Source organism: Sturnus vulgaris, chromosome 4, assembly GCF_052056855.1.
Source record: "Sturnus vulgaris isolate bStuVul1 chromosome 4, bStuVul1.hap1, whole genome shotgun sequence".
NCBI classification, from domain to species: domain Eukaryota; kingdom Metazoa; phylum Chordata; class Aves; order Passeriformes; family Sturnidae; genus Sturnus; species Sturnus vulgaris.
The window spans coordinates 45,119,618-45,137,543 of NC_142246.1; the positions used below are offsets into that span (position 1 = coordinate 45,119,618).

The 17,926-nt window shown below is 39.6% G+C and overlaps 1 protein-coding gene across 1 annotated transcript in view; it reads left to right on the forward strand.

Moving 5' to 3' along the window:
• TNKS (tankyrase) overlaps window positions 1-17,926 on the forward strand; it is a 140,918-nt gene that overhangs the window by 106,841 nt on the left and 16,151 nt on the right. The window contains exons 12-22 of the mRNA XM_014888250.2: window positions 1,919-2,090; window positions 3,259-3,338; window positions 4,341-4,486; window positions 5,443-5,608; window positions 8,319-8,538; window positions 8,808-8,917; window positions 11,410-11,598; window positions 12,936-13,173; window positions 13,839-13,921; window positions 15,680-15,800; window positions 17,113-17,210. Coding sequence (XP_014743736.1) covers window positions 1,919-2,090; window positions 3,259-3,338; window positions 4,341-4,486; window positions 5,443-5,608; window positions 8,319-8,538; window positions 8,808-8,917; window positions 11,410-11,598; window positions 12,936-13,173; window positions 13,839-13,921; window positions 15,680-15,800; window positions 17,113-17,210 — 1,623 coding nt within the window. The remainder of the gene's footprint in view (window positions 1-1,918; window positions 2,091-3,258; window positions 3,339-4,340; window positions 4,487-5,442; window positions 5,609-8,318; window positions 8,539-8,807; window positions 8,918-11,409; window positions 11,599-12,935; window positions 13,174-13,838; window positions 13,922-15,679; window positions 15,801-17,112; window positions 17,211-17,926) is intronic.

The following is a 17,926-nucleotide window of genomic DNA, read 5'->3' on the forward strand; positions in this document are numbered from 1 at the left end:
GGGTTTGTTCTGAGAAATTCCTGCTTGATCAGTCTGTTAAATAATTTCTGACAATATTGAATCAATATTGAATCCTTTGGTGGTTCTTTGTTCTTTTTTGTGACTTGGTATTGTGCTATTGTGGATATTTTACTTAATTTTTTTTACCCTATCTGGTAGTAGATGTTTACATAGTTAATTTCATTTAGTTGTAGTTAAATTTCATTTAGTTATAGAATATGTGTCTTAACCAAAATGCAATTTCACTGGTTTCATGGAAGGGTAGTAGGGTTTGCATGCTGCATTTTATGTGAGAAATAGCAAGCAAAACCTTTGTTTACTGTCAGCAGAAAGATTTTGAGAAGGTATAAAGGTGGGCTTTATACAATAGCAGAGTTTATTATGCATGTAGTTCACAGCCTGCAGTCTGTAGGCTCGGAAACAGATAACAGGTTCTGAGTTGCTTGCAGAGAATATAGAGTAGCTCTATTTCATAAAGTGGTAAAAAAGCGGTTGGGCATTTGCATTTAAATTTGTCATGAATTGCTGCTATCTTCTTGAAAGGTTATTTTCATGGGGGTGTTTTTCCACTTTTTAAAGCTCTCTATTATTCTCTTCCTTTTTTTGATAGTGTACTGGGAGAGATGCTTCTAGTTATTTAGCTGCTCTGTTAGATCTTTTCAGACTGATGTGTTTACATTATATCATACTCTTTGAAAAGAATACTCCATTTTGCCTGTTTATACAGCCTTGTATTGAGAAGAATTATATTCAGTTATACTTAACATTCATGTAAAGGCACAAAACGTGAGGAGGAAATGCTTGTATCCAAATTTTTTTTCCCCCCACTCCTTCATAGAATTCTGTCCTGGTTTGAAAGACAGGTATTTGCTAAGAAAAGGCAAGAGCCCCTTCCCTGAGATGGAGAGTGCAACTCCTTCCCTTACAATTACTAGAATTTTGGAATCAGGGTCACTCAGGCAAAAGATATGGGAATAGGAATAACAGTTCTTTACTACTATATCTAACAAGGCAAACAAAAGAAACAACAACAGCTATAAAAATTGACAGCAAAACAGAACAGTATAACTCAGTTCCAGTCCTTTTTGGCCACAGGCTCCCTCTCCCTGCGCTCAGTTACCGGTGCTGTGGGCAGGGCAGGTCCCGCGCAGCTGAAGAGGGCTGGGTGATGGTGGCGGAGGTAGTAGGATGAAGCAGGAAGGCAGCAGTGTGATGTCTGACAGCAGGAAAAACGTGGCTCCCGACGTTGGGATTGCAGGAAAGGTGCTAGGTAGCATCACTGGCCGTCTTTCCTCCGACTCTGAAAGAGGGGGAGAAAGAGAGGAAGAGAGAGAAGGTCCCTGCCCTACCTCTCCTTTCCGGTATTTCCACTCTCCCCACCCTCTTCTTCGAGAGAAACTGTTACTAGCTGGGGTGTAGCCCCAAATACTTAGCATAACAATGGGAAAAATTCCACAGAAGGAAAAAGGAAGAATTCAACCCCCAACAAATTCTTAATTTGACATCTTTGTTTTTGCATTAATTCTTGGTAGTGGGTTCTGACACTGATGGATGGTAATTTCCTTAAAACTGTAAGATCTTTAACGTGTTTGGTAACAATTTATGACAAGTTACCTCTTTCTTCTCCTGTCAAAATTTGTCAAAAGCTTGATCATTATTTAAAGTGGGGAATCCTATGTTGTCTGTTAGCCATGCAAACGAATAACCTGTGTTGTTAAAAGACAGCAAAACATCTGTGGTAATTTATTTTTCCTTTGGAGTCTTTGGTCGCTTGGTTTTGTTTAATTGCATTGCAGAAGAACTGAAAGGTAAATTTGTATGCCAGAAAATTCTTATTGCTCTTCTTATTAAGGGCAGGGACAGGTGCAGCCTTTTAATTACAACAGTGTTTTGTTTTATATTACTGCTGCTTTTTCAGATGAATGCACTGGACACACTTGGTCAAACAGCATTGCACAGGGCTGCATTAGCAGGGCACTTGCAAACCTGCCGGCTGTTGCTGAGTTATGGCTCTGATCCCTCCATCATCTCTTTGCAAGGCTTCACAGCAGCACAGATGGGAAATGAAGCTGTGCAGCAGATCTTAAGTGGTGGGTAAAAGTAAAGGCCTGTGTATTTGAACTTCAGCTTCTCCCATTACAGCTTTGAATCTTATATCTTTCTCAATGCAAGAGACTTGCAGTAGTTTTGTCATCTCTCCTTTCTGCTGTCAAGTGCGCACAGCTATGGCATGTATTGTGTGACACTTGTCAGAAAATAAATAAATAGCTCTGCTCAGTTCAGTCATGTGCAAATTGGGAAGAAGATAACCATCTTGCAGATCTAGAGCATGCTGCTATACAAGGAATATGTAGGAAGGCACATCTGGGAAGTTTGGGATTCTTTTGGTAGCAAGTTCCAAGGCAACTAGAATATTGCTGAGCATGTAAGAAACCTTTTCCCATGCATCAGCCAGCCTGTTAGGTACTCCGTAGTACAGCAGTGACAAGCAAAATGCTACTGACAGAAAAACACTGATAGTTGCTAAACTGTTTGAACTTTTACTTCAAATCTCTTGCTTGTCCAGTAGAAAAAGATTTTATTGTGAAAGTGCTTAGATAGCAATTTGTTTATATCTTGCATTAAAAAGATGAATAGATATTTGAAGAGGGTGCCACTGTTTTTCATGTAAGTGCTTAGGGGTTTGCATCCTCTTACCCACACTACATTTGAATTTTTGCAAGTACAGAGAAGAATAATTGCCTCAATAGCTACTACAGAGTAAATAACTCACAGTGAGATGTGCAGGTAGTCAAACAAAGGCAGATATCCAGATAGATGAGAAGACCTGTGGTAGCTAGAAACTCTATTTCCTCTAGTGTTTTCAACAATATTGTCTTAAAACAGGGTCAAACAAGGAAAAAGCATTTTACAGCAGTGCAAGGAAGGACTGTTTTGAAGTGTACCCACTACTGAGATGTAGCTGGTTACATGGGTAGCATTATCTGTTAAAATGTGCATATGAATGTGTGTATGTGGATTGAGAGAGAAGAATGCTGGCAGAATAATGTCAGCTTTAGAGTTAAAACCTGACTGATTTGCTCTAAAGCTCCTTATTCAGACGTTTTGGCAATATGAACTTGGACATCACAACCCCAGCTGCATTTTTGCAAGTAACAACAGACCAACTTCACCCCCCAACTTTGGAAAATATGCTGAGCACAAGTTAATACAACTTAAGTGTCCTAAGTAATCCTAAACCATCTTTTCCCTATTTAGAAAGTACACCTGTGCGCACATCTGATGTGGATTATCGGTTGTTAGAAGCGTCCAAAGCTGGAGACTTGGAAACTGTGAAGGTAGGTTTAAACAGTTCATGTGAATTTTCTGCTTCACATTGCTATGCAAGGCTTGTGGTGTGGAAGCCTCTGCTACATGTGTTGTGGAAGCAGTCCCCAATGGATGGTAAATCATAAAAAATGCAAAGTCTTTCTTTTTTTTTTTCCCCTCTAGAAAGTAGTACATTAAGATGTATTGAGGTACAGTACATCTTTCTCTTGAGTTTTTGCCAGTCATGTCTTCGATGGACTCAGATGTAGCCTTAAGTCTTTGAAGCAGACCCTGTGATTTTCAGAATCCCAGTTGAGTAGAAATAAGCCCTCGGGTGCATGATTCAGTCAGATGGCAAGGATATGCTGTTAACAGGTAGCAGACTCCATGTTTTAAATCATCCTTCATCTGAAGGTGAAGGGTCCGGCCATGAAATCCCAGCATCAACCAGTGGGAAGGTTTGATCTTGTTTTTGATACTTGGTCTGTGGACAAAACAGCCTGCAGATAGACTGTTGTGCATAATTTCCCACCTTGAATTTTCAGCATGATATACATTAATATGCAAACAGCAACAGTTTTGTGCACCAGCAGCTCCTTTGACCGCTAATCAATATATTTCTAGTTTTCCAAAGGCAGTATAGGCCAGAAATGGTAATATATCTGGAGAAAGCTACATGGCCTTGAACATGGTACTTGATGATGTAGAGGTTCACCTTTTCTTACACATTAGGAACATCTTCACACTGCTTCCATCATTTAAGTCTTTGTTATAGAAGTACTTCCAGCTGCAAATTTAGAGCTGCTATTTTTTTAACTTTGCATAAGTGGAAAGAAATTTCCTGGTACTTCAAAAGATTTCTGAAATATAAGTGGATCAGGTTTTGTTTTGGTGTCTTTGAAGGTAGTAGTTCAGTTATTTTCGTTTAGGTTTGTTTGTTTCATGTTTTGTTGTTGCTGTTTGGTTTTGAGGAGTTCCTTATTTGTTAATTTTAGTTCTCTACTAGATTTTGGGTTCTTTTGTCTTCACAGCAACTTTGCAGCCCTCAGAATGTGAATTGCAGAGATCTGGAAGGCCGTCATTCAACACCACTGCACTTCGCTGCAGGATATAACCGTGTATCAGTGGTGGAGTATCTCTTGCATCATGGAGCAGATGTGCATGCCAAAGATAAAGGGTACATTTCATTTCATATGTTCTGCTGTTCTCTATTAGTGTGAGATTTGTATCCCACCTATTAATTTTGCTTCAGATTTCAGTGACCATCATGTTTTCTCTTGAAAATTTTTCTCTTTCCTTCTTGTTCTGCATTGCTCCTGTGCTGTAGGGAGATTTATAGACCATTACACATACTTTGCTTTCTGGGAAAGCCATTATCAGGTACATACCTGGCACTCTAATACATGAGGCTTCTCTTCTCCTTTTTGCCCATTTTGGAGGCTTTGTTTTGCTTAAAAGCAGCCCTTAACTTGTTTTAGGTGATCTAAAATTAGTTTTGAATAAAATGGGGTAAAATACAAGAGTTATCTCTGGTCATTTTTCTAAATCTGTTAGCTTTTATTATTAAAGTACTTATTTTTACAGTTAATATTCAGTTAAATTCTATTAACTATTTACACATTTTTGCATTAATTGTGAAGCAGTAGTGGTTATGTTCACTCTCTTACTCCATGTATTAATTCAGGGTGAGGGATGATAAATTTCCAATATTGGATTTTCAGGCTTACCCTGGAAGAAGTATTTGGATATCTTTCTGTATCTATCAGATGTGCAGTACCTACTAATAACTGCACTTCAAACACATCATATAGTGTTATGTCTTTCTTGAAATTTACATTCAAACATCCAAACTCAGAACAGCTGTGAGTCTTGCAATTTAATTTTTGTCTGTTATTAACAGCATTGGAGTTGCTGTGGAAGCTGTAACATTGGGGCTTGCAAAGTATTTAATAATCTTGTGGATGAGACCTGAAGGAGGATAATTAAGTTTTAATTGATTTTTTAATAGAAAAATAAAACCATGAAAACTGGAAAGAGTGAATGATAACAATAATGTCTGGTGAGAGTGGAATTTTTATCTACTGATGGTGTATAGGATTTTACTCCAGCTATTAATGCTTTCTCTTTGATTAGTGGCTTAGTACCCCTGCACAATGCCTGTTCCTACGGACACTACGAAGTGGCTGAACTCTTAGTGAGGCATGGTGCTTCTGTCAACGTGGCAGACCTGTGGAAATTTACTCCTCTACATGAAGCAGCAGCAAAAGGAAAATATGAAATCTGCAAACTGCTTTTAAAAGTATGTGCTGGAGATCCCAGCTGTGTCTTTAAATGCATATATATATTTTTCCCTGAAGATTAGTTAATGCGAAGTTAACTGCATTCAGTGAATTCTTCCTGGTATCTTTGAATCAATTTTCATCTTGCAATTGTTATATGGTTTCTTGTATAATATCATTGGCTTGAAAAGAATCATCAGTACAAGTACTTTTTCCAGCATGTGTATTAATACTGTTAGCCAAGAAGGACAAGACTCTGAAACTGGAAAAACTAGCTGAATTCACGTAAAAATGAGAACTCCCTACCTTGTCCTATCCATCCTTTTCTAAAATAATTACTGTATTTAAGTAAATTTTGTTAATACTCATACAAGAGTGTGTTACAGAGCAATGGTGAAAGCTGGGTCCTAAATGCTGTTTGGTATGAGAGAATTTTAAAACAGTTATGTTAATGCGTAATTTATCAAGCTCCTGGAGGAAATGCATGTTAATATACTATGGCATAAATACTCATTATACTTAGAGGAAGAACCTGTAAAAAGCATGAGGTAATACAAAGATGTTTCCAGTGAGAAACATGAGTTTAAGAAACTTCTTAACATAAGATCAGATCCTGCCCTGGGAGGGTGAAAGAGGGTGCTAAGAGTAAAATTTCTTGCCAATCCTATTTCCTCTTTCAGCCTTGCCTCCTTACGTCCCTCTGAAGCACAACATTTAAAATAGGAGTAAGTCAGAATATGGATAGTCTTAAAATAATGAGGATTTTCCCCAGCCACATTTCATTTGCTGCTGCAAAGCCCCACTATTTCCCTCCTATATAATTAATTTTTTCACTTGATTACCAAAAAAGTAGTCAGAGAGAGGAGAATGACTGACAGTTTGAAGCACATCTACAGCAGAAACCAGGAGATATTGAGGTGTCTGTGGAGTAGGCATGGTGGTGGCCTGAAAGTAACACCCTAATAGAGATGTTAGCTCAAGCTATAGGAGCACTTGTATTCTCTCAAGCACAGTGTTGCATTATAGGCACTGGAGATCTCTGGCCTTTTCTGGTCATTCCACAGGGAATTTACCCATATTTTGTCTTCAGAGGGTCCTGAATGGATATAGAAGAGGAAATAGAAAAGTGATGATTTTTTTATTCTAAATTGCTCTTTTACAAGATAAGAGGTAAATATGCCCTTAAGGTGACACAGATTCAAAGCTTCTGGGTGTCTGTGGGTATGTGCTCACACTGCAGTTTACTCAGGATTTCACCTGCTGTGTCTCCCATGCCAGCTGGCAGTGTTGTCAGTTCTGCTGAGTTGCGGCTGTTGAGCTTGACTCCTCCTGACTTGTACTCCTTCTCTCCTGGTCTGCTTGAAGAAGGAAACAAAAATAAACAGGCATTTTGGAGACCATGTCTTTTTAAATCAACTTTATTTGAAATTACCACCTTCATTTGTTTCTATGCCTTGGAAGGGGTCTCAGAAGACACTGCCTCTTCATTCAGATGTTTATTTTGGGGCATATTTGAATGGTTCCAATTTTGATGAGTTTTAAATTAAGGGATTTCAGGTCATATCTTAGAGAAGTCATTGCAGTGTAGAAAGCTTTATGCGAAGAATGAGCTCTTCCTAAAAGAACCAGAGATGTGGTTCTGTGTAATCAATACTCTGTCCCTTTCTGTCCCTTGCTCTTTAACCTTTACACCATGAGCACAGTTGTACTGCTTCCAAATACAAAGCAGTTAATTCCCTCTGTTCTCCCGTTGCTGTTCTCCCATTCCCAGTCTAGTGGGAAATGGGAGGGTAGACTTGCTGGCAGAGATTGCACCACTGTGCTTGTCTATTCTGAAGAGGTCAGCCAGAGAACTATCACACCAGCAGCTACCTCTGCTTTATCTATCTTTGTTTTTTCTCACTGCTGCTGAGAGGGAATAGGGAAGGAGCTGTCCTCCCACAATCAAATGTGGACATGACTCAAACCATATGCTCTGCGTAGTTGTATGTTCCCCTTCTCATCCCCATGTGCTCCAGTACTGTGTTCTTATCACTGCCTGATCTACATGTTTTACCAGCACAGATACATTCCAGCAGTCATCCAACTCCACTTGTCCACCAAAATTTTTTTCACTTCTTCCAAAGACCTGTAAACTCGTTTAGATGGTAAACTGGTTTAGATGGCTGTTATCTATTGGAAAGTGTAGAGAAGAGTATTTTTCTAGTTTCCTTCTGAAACAAGTGCCTTTCAATATCAGGGTGACATGTAGTAAAACTCAGAGCCTGGCTAGCTTTTGCTAGCTCAGAAAGTTGTGCTCGGGAAATACCTCTGCCAGCCATTTGATTCCTGCCAGTTTTCAGGAGAAGGGCCACAAGATACTTGATACTTGCAGATACTTGCAGATACTTGCAGTTGCCTTTCCTTTCATGCTTCTGTGACAGTAAGAAATAGCTGTATGCAGGAAATGCTCCTGAACATACTTCAGTTGCAAGAAGAGAGCAGGGACAGCTCTTGCAGAAGGCTACCATTCTTGCCTGTGGAATTGAGATTCACACAGCTGTGTTTCAGACTAGTATTTTTAGGCCTCAGCCTTCTGAATGTATTTGCATGTGCCTACTAATCTATACAATTACTACTTCATTATGGTAGGTCTGCAGAATCCCATCTTGTTTCACAAAAGAGTGAACACACTTATGTGCACTGCTCTGCACATGATTGTGACACTAGCATTCCATTTGCTCTTTGCAGCATGGAGCTGATCCAACAAAAAAGAATAGAGATGGGAACACTCCTCTAGATTTGGTTAAAGAAGGAGACACAGATATCCAGGACTTACTGCGAGGTGATGCTGCCTTGCTAGATGCTGCCAAGAAGGGGTGCCTGGCACGAGTGCAGAAGCTGTGTACTCAAGAAAATATCAATTGCAGAGACACCCAGGGAAGAAATTCAACACCACTGCATCTTGCAGGTGGGTAACATGCCAGATTTTCAAGACTTGTATATTTAGGGTAAGTATACAGATGTAATTTGCCAAAATCAGGATTGGTATAGGAAGAGTTTCACAGAGAGTTGTCCGTACGAAGAGTTAACTTTGGCACCTGTATTTCAGGAGGTAACACAATTACTAGGGAAGAGGAACTTTTGCAGTTGAAAAATTGCCTTAGCTTTTCTGTCTAATATTTTTCTTTAGTTTGCCTCTCCTAATACCTAATTTCTTTCTCTGTGCTTTTTCTACAGCGGGTTACAACAATTTGGAAGTAGCTGAATACCTTCTTGAGCATGGTGCTGATGTTAATGCCCAGGACAAAGGAGGATTAATTCCCCTACACAATGCAGCATCCTATGGGGTAGGTGCAGGCAGTCTTGCTATGAGTAGAGCAGCAAGAAACTCCTTCAAGTCATATCCAAAGCCAGTTATTTTGCAGCTGTTTTGCTGGGAACACAGTTCAGGTTTTGATGAAGTACTTGTTGGGCTTAGTTGCTGTTGTGAGTCCTATTTGCAATCCTACACATTAAATAGGACACAGATTCAGGTGTGCTGTAGCAGTTAAATGCTGCAGTTTGGAAAGATCACTGCAATGTAGCTTTTATGCAGGCAAGCAGATGTGCAGGATTGAATGGTTTGGAGTGATACTTGAAACAGAAAAGACCTCAAGTTGTCTCTGAAAGGCTTAGATGGAAGGAAGAGAGAAATACCAGGAGATCCTGTGCAGATGATGACAGGGAAGTGGAGGTGTGTTACAGCTGGTGTTTGATGGGAATCTATTTCTGGAGTTGAAGGACTACTGTGTTTGTAATGTGCTTGTCCTCGGCAAGCCATCTGCTACGGTGGGGGGGTGCAGTGACAGATTGAAACCATCTTTGATGAGGCAGGCCCTCTGTCCTCCATATAGGAGTAAGCATCTGTGTCCCAGTTGCACAGATGCCTAATAGATTGGTTATAAGCAGTTGTTGGTTGTGGATTGGGTGAGAAAGAAGTCTCTTGTAAATAATTGTACAAACAGTGCTTGAGAAGCTCCTAACATTATTCTTACAGTCGGAGAGAGGATCTGAAGCTCATGAAGTAATGGGTTTGATGATCTCATGATATGCTTTGTCTGTTACTTACCTGGCCCTGGCACAAGTACAGCAAAATCTGGGAGAGTTGACGGAACCATGATTGCTTTTGTTTGAGAGCAATTTAAATAAGAAGTGCAGTGTTCACCTTGTTTATAAAAAAAGCATCAATGGAACTCAGTCTACATCATTTATATTGGTTCTTTATGTCAGTCTGGGATCCCAGTGTCCCAAAGAGCAAAAAGCCCGAAATCCTAATGAAAGATTAGAAAGAAACACAGAATTCTTTTATGTTACAGGGTCTTAATACCAGGTAATATTATTTATCAGCATCTGCCATAAGCATTAATTCCCAGGATGTTGCTAAGATCAAGAGATAAATTCTGTTGGAAATACTGTGGTTTTTTTTCTTTGGTGTGAGAAAACAAAACACACATTTTACACAAACCCAAAACATTTCTTACTGGCATAGAGAAATGTCAGAAATTGGTTTTAGCCGATTATAATTTCTAAAAATCATAATGCTAATCTTACCTGGTTGCCTAGTTAAAAGGCAGTGTTTGGTGCTTTTCCATCAGCTTATTTAGTTAAGAGTTGCTGCATACCTTTCATGGCATCTCACACTTCTCTCTGAGCTGTTGTCAGCCTGTACATATCTCTGTGATGGGAGGTACAGAGAAGATGAGTACTGGTTTCACAAGTTCATAGCTGGCAAGTTTCACAGGCTCTGCCTTTTTCTCACAAAGTTTCCTCAGTTCTCCCACCCAGCACTTCATGCTGTATGTCCCTCAATAGGGCTTTCTGTGGCAGAAAAATCACAGGAACAGCAATTGCTTTAAAAGTTTGGCAGAGAAGCAAAATGAAGTTTGCAGTATTTTCAAACCACACTTGTTCAGAGACCAACCTGTTTTATGAGAGCTACAGAGTCACTTAATTGCCATTGAGAGGCAAAAGGAAATCCATTGGCAATTCTTTGTGCTTCTGCTTGCAATTTTAGTGTTTCATACTCCTACCTGCTAATTCTGACTACCTGATATTTTTTTCTTTGCTGTCTTGCACATGAAAGATCTACTGGTTAGAGGCAGGCAAAAATCTCATTTGTCAGTTTCTCTTATTTTTACTTGGGAGACTTCAAGGACAGTATATTGATGGAATCATGTGGTTATAGATTCATTACTTTTATAACCCATATAAAACAGCTGTTCATTGTGACACTTATAATACATTTTATCAATTACAGTTCTCATAAAATATGATTGACGACAGAGCAGATCTGTGCTGCCACAGATGAGTTCAAAGTCTTGTAAGAAAGAAAGTACTACAAAGACTTCTGTATACACACAGGGGTGACTCCGTAGCAAAACACATTGATCTTCAGAGCTTCAAGTACTGTGCCACAAAAGTTGCAGCCCAGTAAATTTACCAGTTCAAATTTGTCCACAAATAACTTTTTAATGCAGGGTTAAGTATCATGTCTGCTTCTGCAGCTGGCACAAACTTCATGGTATGTACTTGGGGTGATTTGACAGAAATCTGCTTCCGTGTTTGATCCCAATTCTTCATGTGCTGGTGAATGATCTGGTAGTGCACAGACAGACACAGATGACCGTGGAGCTGCAGTATAAATTGGTATCTGGAGAAGTGTGCTGCTCCTGTGACACAGGAGGCAGAAGGAGTTACAGGAAAGAGAAACTACAAGAGTCTCTAGGCACCATTACCTCCAGCATGAAAAAGGAATGTTTTACCAGTGTCATGTTGATTAAGATGTTCTTGTGTTTTCCAGCATGTGGACATAGCAGCACTGTTGATCAAATATAATACATGTGTAAATGCAACAGATAAATGGGCGTTCACACCTTTGCATGAAGCTGCACAAAAAGGAAGGACACAGCTCTGTGCTCTGCTGTTAGCTCATGGAGCAGATCCAACCATGAAGAACCAAGAGGGTCAGACACCACTAGACTTGGCAACAGTAAGTTCATGTTAGCCAGCCACAGGCAGCTCTGGAAGATATACTCTGCATATTAAATTTATTTCTATGGCTCCATGGCATCAGCAGTCCTCAGCTTCCATTGTGGTGAGGTGGAGAGAGAAGGGCATCTCCTGAGTGCTTCCTTGTGGCTTTTTATCCATGCGATCAGGCATTTTCCTTTGGCTGAAATTTTAGCATGGCTTGTGATTTAAGGTTTGCTTCTCCTTGAAGATTTACTGCTGAGATCAATCTCCTCATTCCCAGAAATAAAACTCTCTGAATTGTCTCTGATGATGGTCAGTCTGTGTACTGTTGGTGATTATTTCTTTGAACCTAGGAGGAGCACCAGATGGACCTTTATAAGAATGGGAATATTTAGTGGATTATTATGTTCAGTGCCTCCATACTACCTCAGTTCCTTTTTTTAAAATTAACTCCAAAACAACATTCCAAAGAATTCATTCTACCTCCAAAATTTGTAGGTGGCTATCAAACTTTTTCTAAAACTGGCATCTGTAAGCTTTCTTGTAAATGGTTTAAAAGCCTAATAAGGTTATATGAACATGTATGTCCCAGCTTAATCTTCATGGAATAGACAATGCAACCAGATTGGATGCTGTGTCTGATTTCAGTGCAAGTATTTTTTAGGATTGATTTATTTATGGAGAGTTCAAGAAATATCCTCCAGAGTAATCTGAGCTCTAGAAAACTTGCTTTGTGATGAATGAGATGAAAATTACTGGATTTTTCTGGGGAAAAATAAGGATGTCTCAATCATGTTCTACAAGAACTTTTAAGGAGGAAATTCTTGAAGATGAGAATGTCTTAATTTAGTCAACAAAGCCTAAATCCAACTGTTAGCTAAGATCATACTTCTCCTGAGCTCCTGTCTTTTTTTAATTTTTTTCTATTCTAACCCAAGAGATGTGATTACAGCAAAGGCAGTGGTAGTCTTTTCACTGAAACCTTGTTCCAGTGCACCTTAAGTTGAGCCTGACGGAGAAATTAAGAAGTGGCATTTCCTGTCCTAGGTTCCGAAGGATTTCAAATAAAGTTGCTACATTGTTCTCTCTGGCTTTAGCACTTATAAAGTCATTGTGCCAGAAAAAAAAATAGATGTAGCTTCTTACATGCCTTTAGAAATGTGGACAACCTGACCCACCTGTCTTGAGTGGTGAATCAAAATGTTCTTGCAACTGTGAATTCCTCTGTAACAGAAGCTGGCAGTTTTCTTTTTAATGGAGAACAGAACAATCAAATAAAACAATTAATTATTTCCAGAGATCAGTAACTTGTGATAGTAGGACCTCATGTTGGGTATTCTTTCTGTTTTTCAGGCTGATGATATCCGAGCTCTGCTGATAGATGCGATGCCTCCAGAAGCTTTGCCTACGTGCTTCAAGCCTCAAGCTACTGTTGTTAGTGCCTCTGCGATCTCACCAGCATCTACACCATCCTGTCTCTCTGCTGCCAGCAGCATAGATAACCTCACGGGGCCACTGGCAGAACTGGCCGTAGGAGGGGCATCAAATGCTGGAGATGGAGCAGCAGGAACTGACAGGAAGGAAGGAGAAGGTGCATTTGCTGCTGGACAAGTTTACGTTGCCAGAAGTACAGTAGTTTAGTATCAAGATAGGCCTTGGTTTTTCTGAAAAGCATTTCTGACTAGCCAGTAAATACTGTGCAGTTTGAACTGTTATCTGTGTTTTAAAGTCTCTGATGCTTGTTAACTGTTCATCTGTGTTTGCTATCAGGCATTATGTCTGACTACAAATGCTGATCTGATTAGGTGCCCAGATGTTCATTGACTTTATAAAGAAAATCCAATGAGAATTATTTTGATGAAGGAGTTATGATTTTGATGGCAGGGGGATTTTGCCAAGGCTTTTTAAACCATTTGATTAGTATCTGGAGTCCATGCTTTAGGTCAGAATCTAAGGGGGTCACATAGCAAAAATATACCCACCCTTCTTTTCCTGCTCTTTGCAGTATGAGCCTGTATTTGTCACAGATGGTTTGTGCTTTTAATAGTTGATTCTGAAGAAGGAATGGTGATGAGCTTTCCAGACAATGGAAGTAGATGGTTCATTACAGACATAGATAAATTGATTGTAAAAAGAATCAGAGTTTGGAATTTTGAGAGAATCAGTGGTATTGCTTGATTTTTTTTTTAAGGTGATTGGTTTGGTTTTTGTTACTTCAGATGTATAGGATATAAAGACTTGTTTCTTCTCTAATAGTTTCTGGTCTTGACATGAACATTTCCCAGTTCCTAAAAAGCCTGGGTCTTGAGCACCTTCGGGACATCTTTGAGACAGAACAGGTAAGTGGCGAGCCTCATCTCTATATCTGTGTTTAGGAGATAAACTAACATAATAAATTCGAGTGACATTTTCATTTTCTAATTGAAAAAGGGAAGGAAAAAACTCACACTTCACATCTACAGAAAAACAAGTGTGTTCAAGTTTTCTTTCAGTTTTCTGCAAATGAATTTCCAGGTACAATACGGTGAAGTTGCAAAACCTACGTAAAAAAAAATCTTGTTGGATTCAGGTGTCAAGTAACTTTCACTTACACATACACTATGACTGCCGTTTGGCTTGTATTCTGAGAGTTATTTTGGACCTTGTGAATTTTGAACATGATGACTATAACAAAGTTAGGTTCGAATGTCACCTGCATTTGTCCTTCAGCTGTCTTGACAGCCAAACAAGCCTTTCACCACCTGTAGTACTACATGTGATACTTTGGTTAAATCTAGGGAACCCTGCAGTTTGACTATATACTGAAATAAAAACCTAGCATGGGAGTAGTCACACTACAGAATGCAGAAGCTGCATTTCCTATTAGATTAGGGCCGTAGCATTAACTGGGTTTTGTTGGGCTAACTTTCAAATGTCGTTGAGAAATAGGGGAACAAAACCTGCAGATTTATCAATAATTCATAGTATATGAAAAGAGTACAACTAATGTAAGTTTCTCAAGCTTACATTACATTTTACAACATAAGTACCTGTAATATATTTGTAGATTCCTTTTATGTACCATTTCTTAAATTTAACATGTTGCAGTTAAATAGATCTGTTTACATGACTGAGATGGATGTACATATGGAAATAAGAGGTACAAGTGCAAGAGACTGGATTTGATGATTATTTTTTCTTCCAGCCTCTGCTACTAATCTTTTATTGAGAAATCAGGAAACAAAGGTTTGAAATGTAATGTGGTGTTTACAGTTCCAGCTGTTTCTATAAAATGTTCTAGGAGGTATCTCTTCAAAGATAAAATACCGTAGAACTTTTTCCCTTCTGATATATGAAGCATAAGTTCTGTTTAATTTGGAACTGTTTCTATTCAGAAAGAAACCAACCTTAAACCAACCTATACGCTTCTCAGGTTTTCTTAATATTTTTCACACCTTCTTGTTGCTTAGCTGATCTTGTTTTACTTCTGCTTCCTGAAGTCCTAACCTGTTAAGATCTTCTCCTGCTAATAAGATTTAACAATGCAAATCAGATTCAATATATTCATCATTTTGAAATCATCTAGCTCTTCTTGTAAGTTTCTTTGTAGAAAAAACAAACTCATCTTCTTTAAGCTTATTCTTTTAAGCTGATTTTTCCAAGTGCTACCTTCACGTGCACTTTTTCGCCTTGGCTTGTTGTTAGTAAGCTTAGAATATTAATTGCTGCTTGTGTAGTGAAAATAATGAATTGTACAATTCTGTGAAATGCTGAATTCTTCAAAAGCACTCCCATATTTCTGCCAGCATTTCAATTCATCTCCCTTCTACCAAAGTGAAAATGTTTGTGAGCACCTTCTGTGAGAACCAGCTCTTATTAATTGATGTGAGGGAAGTAAAAGTTTTGCAGGACTTCAGGCAATAGCAGCTGGGTATGGTCCTGTGATAGGGAGAGGATTGCCAGAAGGTGGCAGCAAGTAAAAGTGAAGCAAAACATTGTCTACCTTTATGCTCTTGGTTGCACCACGAATACTTTCCATTTTCTGAAGTGATAGGTCTCCAGCCTTGAAAGTCAGGCCAGGTTTGACAAGTGATTTTTGTGATCTTTCACCTTTCCAGATAACTCTGGATGTGTTGGCTGACATGGGGCATGAGGAACTTAAAGAAATTGGGATCAATGCATATGGACATCGCCACAAATTAATAAAGGGTGTGGAGAGACTTCTAGGAGGTCAGCAAGGTAAATATAACACTTTTACTGGCTAGTCTAAGTGTAGCACACAACAGGCTTTCTCTAAATGTAGGCATTGTCATCAGGACTTGAAAGAATCTGAATGCTGGGAAAGTGTATTTGCTGCGGACATGGTGGCTGAGTGGGTTGTGATAGCTGAAGAATATATTAAGGAGACACCAGACCAAGTGATCACTTGCCTTTTCAGAGAATGGATACCCCTCAGGCAGCTTTGGAAGCTGTGCCCATTTCTCAGGACCCTGTTTCACCCAGAGAGGAGCTTTTGGATTGATTTGCCCTACTGTCTTGGTTTGAAAGACAGGTATTTGCTAAGAAAAGGCAAGAGCCCCTTCCCTGAGATGGAGAGTGCAACCCCCTCCCTTCCAATTATTAGAATTTTGGAATCAGGGTCGCTCAGGCAAAAGATATGGGGATAGGAATAACAGTTCTTTACTACTATATCTAACAAGGCAAACAAAAGAAACAACAACAGCTATAAAAATTGACAACAAGACAGAACAGTATAGCTCAGTTCCAGTCCTTTTTGGCCACAGGCCGTCTCTCCATGCACTCAGTTACCGGTGCTGTGGGCAGGGCAGGTCCCGCGCAGTCGAAGAGGGCTGGGTGATGGCGGCGGCCCAGGGGTGAGAGGGATGAAGGAGTGACTCCATCCCTCACGGTGTTGGTCATGGCGCTGAGCAGAGTGCCCGGAGGTAATAGAATGAAGCAGGAAGGCAGCAGTGCGATGTCTGACAGCAGGAAAAACGTGGCTACTGGATTGCGGGGAGGGTGCTAGGTAGCAGCACTGGCCGTCTTTCCTCTGACTCGGCGAGCAAGGGAGCAGGCAGCTGCCCCCACCTCCTATTCCGGTGTTCCCCCTCTCCACACCCCCTTCTTCGAGAGAAACTGTTACTATCTGAGCTAGGGTGTAGCCCCAAATATTTAGCATAACAATGGGAAAAATTCCACAGAATGAAAAGGGAAAGAATCAACCCCCAACCCCTATGTACCTACCCACAGACCTGATAGGATAGGTCTTACAGGGTTTTAGCTGCCCCACACTTCTGAGATGTTTCTATGGAAAGATGAAGCAATAAAGGGTAATTATGTCCCACATGCATTTTTCTTCTCTCTTTTAAAGCCTCTGCTGCTAACGAAAGCACTCTTACCATTTGAGGTTGTGCTTATGCCTTGTGTTTATTTTGCTTTTCCTGCAGTACTGGGGTTGTTTAAGAAGAACCATGATGATGATGGATACAAATAAAGCCGGTATTGGTTTTTCCTGTTGATTTTTGCTCCTTTTCATTCTTTCTCTTTGCAGGTACCAATCCCTATTTGACTTTCCACTGTGTGAGTCAGGGGACCATTCTCCTTGACCTTGCTCCTGATGATAAGGAGTATCAGTCCGTAGAAGAGGAGGTAATCCAAGTCCCTTTCTTAATGCTTCAGGGGCCATATATTTTTATTTCCACTGATAACCTGTCAGAGCTAAAGTGTGCAATACATGTTGAAAGTGCTTAAAATAGGATTTATTGTATGAGTTACAAAGCTCTGACATGATGTTTAGGGTTCTTCATTTGTCTTTTCATATACAACAGTAATAGAAATTATTTTGCTATGTCCTGCCAATTTTTTTAATAAGTGGTCTCTGCTCACTTAGTGTTATCCCAGTTTTATTTTGTTGTTGTGTTTTGGATCTTGTCTTGGATATTATCTCACAGAGAGGGTTTGCACAGCTTTCTGTAGATAGATAGACCTGTGAAAATAAAAAGCTGTGTGTGAAACCAAGGCATCAAGGCCTTGCAATTTTCTAGGCATTTTCTGTGAACCAGCTTGTTTTCTGTTGTCTCAGTGGGTTAGTTAATCTGTAACCCAGATAAACAGCTCTTGGATGATTGAGAATTGCCTGTAATTTTGCCTCCCACACACACATGTTCTTTCATTTAAGTAAACTACAGGCACATACCATTTTGAAAGAAAAAATCATTACAGAAAAGAGACTTCCTGAAGAGTCATGCTTGATGGAAACTCCATTTTACTGGGCATTTGCTATTTGTGTCATGTTCCTACATTATAGCACAGAAGTGTTTGGAGTCTTTTAAAAAGTCTAGATAATCAGGATTGCTGACAGCTTA